This window comes from Eucyclogobius newberryi, unplaced genomic scaffold (assembly GCF_026437365.1).
Source record: "Eucyclogobius newberryi isolate DKJ021-1_F unplaced genomic scaffold, fEucNew1.0.hap1 SCAF_19, whole genome shotgun sequence".
Classification (NCBI taxonomy): Eukaryota; Metazoa; Chordata; class Actinopteri; order Gobiiformes; family Gobiidae; genus Eucyclogobius; species Eucyclogobius newberryi.
In genome coordinates this window covers 30,417,576-30,421,381 of record NW_027315823.1, presented here as the reverse complement: position 1 = coordinate 30,421,381, position 3,806 = coordinate 30,417,576, and the positions used below count along the sequence as shown (strand labels likewise).

Sequence of the window (3,806 nt, the reverse complement as noted above, 5' to 3'; positions counted from 1 at the left end):
AATTGAACAAATCAACCACAGATTAACCATATACAGGGACACATCCCTTCTTTGCAGACATTCATCATTCTATAAAGTATCATTTGTGTTATTTATGCCCATGAAGGTTGTTTTATTATAATGATCTTGTTCCTATGGGGACAGTCAAACGACTCCAGGAAATGTCTTGGCGGGCGTGTTACCCATGTTGTGTTTTTTAGTGCACTAGTTTACAAGCTTTGACTCTGGAATCCACAGAATGCCTCCCAGCGAGTTCCACACCCTATGCTCTCAGCAGTTGCCCTGACTCAAGATGTCACCAAATGAATTTGTTAACGCTCCTGTTACCGCTAGAAGAGCGGGGCAAAATACGGCCCCAAGAAACCAAGTGTATTTGTTTTTCTGCCAAAAAAGCCCTGGTTACTTCCCTTCAGGTTTAAATTCATGGGGAGTTAATTGACCAGAGGAGAAATATTCAGGAAGTGTGTACAACATTCAGATCAAACAATAAGAAAATGCCTGACCTCTGAGTGTGCACACGTTTTTAATTTCTATGATCCGCTTCCATCTGTCCTATGAAGCCACTGTCTGTAAGGAAGTGGAATTCTGTACAACCGGGTCCTAAAGGGGTTTGACACCAAAAAACACTGTAACATTTTATTGAAGTACAACTTTATCGTTCTCAAATTGTATTAATTTTAGTATTATTCTAACAGTTTTTTAGGGTTTTTTTAAAGCGCCAATTGTTTGGCCCAAAAACATCCTTTGAGCAGCTTTATCAGGAAACTGTAAAAGTAAAAGTACTTTTTCTAAAAACAAATGATCACCTTCTCAGTGAGGGGAGTGAGTGTGTGGAATAATCTCCCTGTCCATTTAAAATCTAAAACATTGTAGAAAACAATTCATCTGAACACTGATTTGGAGAAAACAAGTTGTTTCCAGACGACTACAGCTGAATCGTTTTCTACAATGGGTCACTCCTGGAGGAGTGAGGGATTACACAGACTTGAAAACTTGTCATATTTAAAAAACACAAAATCTTGGATGTGGCAGCAGCAGCACTGCACTCATGCTTAATATGCTTCTGATGTGTTTCTAATGTGTCTCTCTGTGTCTAATGTTGAACATGGCTCTATATCAACTTCATTTCCTTCCTCTGCTCTGTTATGTGTTCAAGCTCCCAGGGACAGGTTCTAGCTCGGGCTACAAGCACAATGCTACAGCACCTCAACGTGTTTGTATCTGTCCCTAATCAAATAAACAAATAAATAAAACAAATGTGTTAATATTTTAGTTGTTCTCTCAATTACACCACACCCACAAATTGGCATATAAGGGACACAGAAATACATTAAAATATCTGGATGAATTATTTTATTTATTTACAATGTTTTCATCTCTGGTCCTCAGTTAACTGAACTGTTATTGTTTGCTCTTGTTTCTGCAGGTGGACAATATGTCTAGTGTGTCTGAGGAGAACCTTATCTGCCCCATTTGCCTCGACATTTTCCATGAGCCTGTCCTCTTGTTGTGCAGCCACAGCTTCTGCAAAGACTGTATCACAAAATGGCGGACGGAGAAATCCGCCCGCGAGTGTCCAGTTTGTAAGAAACAAACATCACAAACTCATCCGCCTCGCAACTTGGCTCTGAAGATTCTGTGTGAGGCTCATTTACAAAAGCAGCCCAATGCGGTGACCTGCAGCCTGCACTCTGAGAGAGTGCAGCTCTATTGTCTGGAGGACCAGGAGCCTGTCTGTGTCGTGTGTCGGGACTCCTCTGCACATAAGGACCACCGTTTTAGGCCTGTGAATGAGGCTGCCATAGAGAACAGAAAGGTACTGACAACATGCCTACTGCCACTTAAAGAAAAACTCAACATCCTTCTAGAATTTAACATCAGCTGTGTTCAGACAGTGGACCATATCAAACAGCAAGCTCGGGACACACAAAAGCAGATCTGTAATGAGTTCTTGAAGCTGCACAAGATTCTTATGGAGGAGGAGGAGGCCCGGATGAAGGCTCTGATGGAGGAAGAGGAGCAGAAGACTCAGAGGATGAAGGACAAGATGGCAGCTGTGAGCAAAGAGATAGAAGGTCTGTCAGAAACCATCAGAGCCACAGAGGAGCAGCTGAGAGCGACAGACGTCTCCTTCCTGCTCAAATACAAGGCTGCAGTGGAGAGAGTGCAGTACTGCCCCCTGCAGGAGGAACCACAGCTGGGCACAGGAGCTCTGATTGACCAGGCCAAACATCTGCACAACCTGGCCTTCAACAGCTGGAGCAACATGAAGACACTGGTGGAGTACAGGCCCTTTGTTCTAGATCCAAATACGGCCAATCCAGCGTTGCTATTGTCCGATGATCTGACCAATGTAAGAGATGCCAGCAAGAAGAGTCTCCCAGATAACCCCGAGAGGTTTGATAGGTTCCTGTCCGTGCTGGGTTCCGAGGGCTTTGAAAGTGGTACTCACAGTTGGGTGGTTGAAGTAGGGGACAATTCAAACTGGCTTTTGGGGGTGGTCTCTGAGTCATTCCAGCGAAAGACATGTAAGGGTTCAGACTCGGGCTTGTGGAGAGTAAGTTTGTGTGGCGGTGAATACATTGCCTTCTCCGTGCCCAACAACGTCATCAAACTTTCCCCAAAGAACAAGCCAACTAAAATCAGACTAACCTTAGACTTTCAAAAATGGAAGTTGTCTGTTTGTGATGCAAATACTGACGCACACATTCATACATTCACATATAATTTCAATGGGAAGATTTATCCCCTTTTTAACACTATCGATACTTTGCCACTGGCAATTGAGCCTCAGGCTCCTCCCGATAGCAACAACAGACTTTGGTGGTGGTTTTAGTAAAGGAAAATGTGTTAATGGGCAAGTTTACATGGCGTTACTTTTCTGGTTGAGGGAATGTATTTGCTTTGCCTGGAATTCAATGCCATACTGTATTCATCAGTTCACATCAAGTTCACAAACTCTTGAGAATCCATCTTTTTAGGCTCCGGCTGTTGCGTTAGATTGTGATTGTGCTAGAAAAACCAGTGGTGCAGAGACTGGACCAATCACAGCAGAGCATTGTGGTTTGGCAGCACAGACGAATATACTTTGGCCTATTTTAGCAGGAATACAGACTATTTGTTTGTTTAAATGTGCAGATAGCGGTCTTTATGTATTTGTGGATGGGACAGATGTAAATGCTTTTTGCACAACTGGATTTAACAAAAGTTTGATTTCTGGCCTTGTTGTTTTTTTTTATTGATTGATGAGCTCGGAGCAGGGTTCAGTAGCATTATCATACATACATGACGGAAATTAACAAATAGAGATACAAATACATACATAAAAAATAAATACAGACTGAGTAACCAATCAAATCGCAGCAACTTTTGATGTATAATTAGAAAGTGAATATATGTTTGTTTTTTTGTCGGATTGAGAACATACATTTCTACAAGATCTCATTTTGTGGAGTTTTTGAGCTGAATCAAGCTGTAAATAAAAGCATTTGTGATGGGAACTTTTTTTTTTTGCAACCACTGTTGTACATGGTATGCACAGACAAACATATTTTTTCATCACAAACAATGACATATTTCAGTCCTATAATACATACAAAAATACAAAACAATTAACTTGTTACTGGAGTATTCCGACATTCCGAGTAGATATTCCGAGAGCTCTGTGCATTCCAGAACAAAAAAATAATATCCCCAAAGACAACCAAAAAACACCATTAGACTTAACAAAACATAAAAACTTATACATATTTCCTTTTTATTTATTTCAATTAAGAATATGAAATAGTATTGTCGCTAATTCTGTG

General features: G+C 41.0%; 1 protein-coding gene across 1 annotated transcript; it reads left to right on the top strand.

Annotated features, from left to right (window-relative positions):
* Positions 1-1,435: 1,435 nt before the first annotated feature.
* Positions 1,436-2,865, top strand: LOC140366307 (nuclear factor 7, brain-like). The gene has a single exon (XM_072452975.1). The coding sequence runs from the start codon at positions 1,436-1,438 to the stop codon at positions 2,834-2,836; it is 1,401 nt and encodes a 466-aa protein (XP_072309076.1). The 3' UTR covers positions 2,837-2,865.
* Positions 2,866-3,806: the final 941 nt, after the last annotated feature.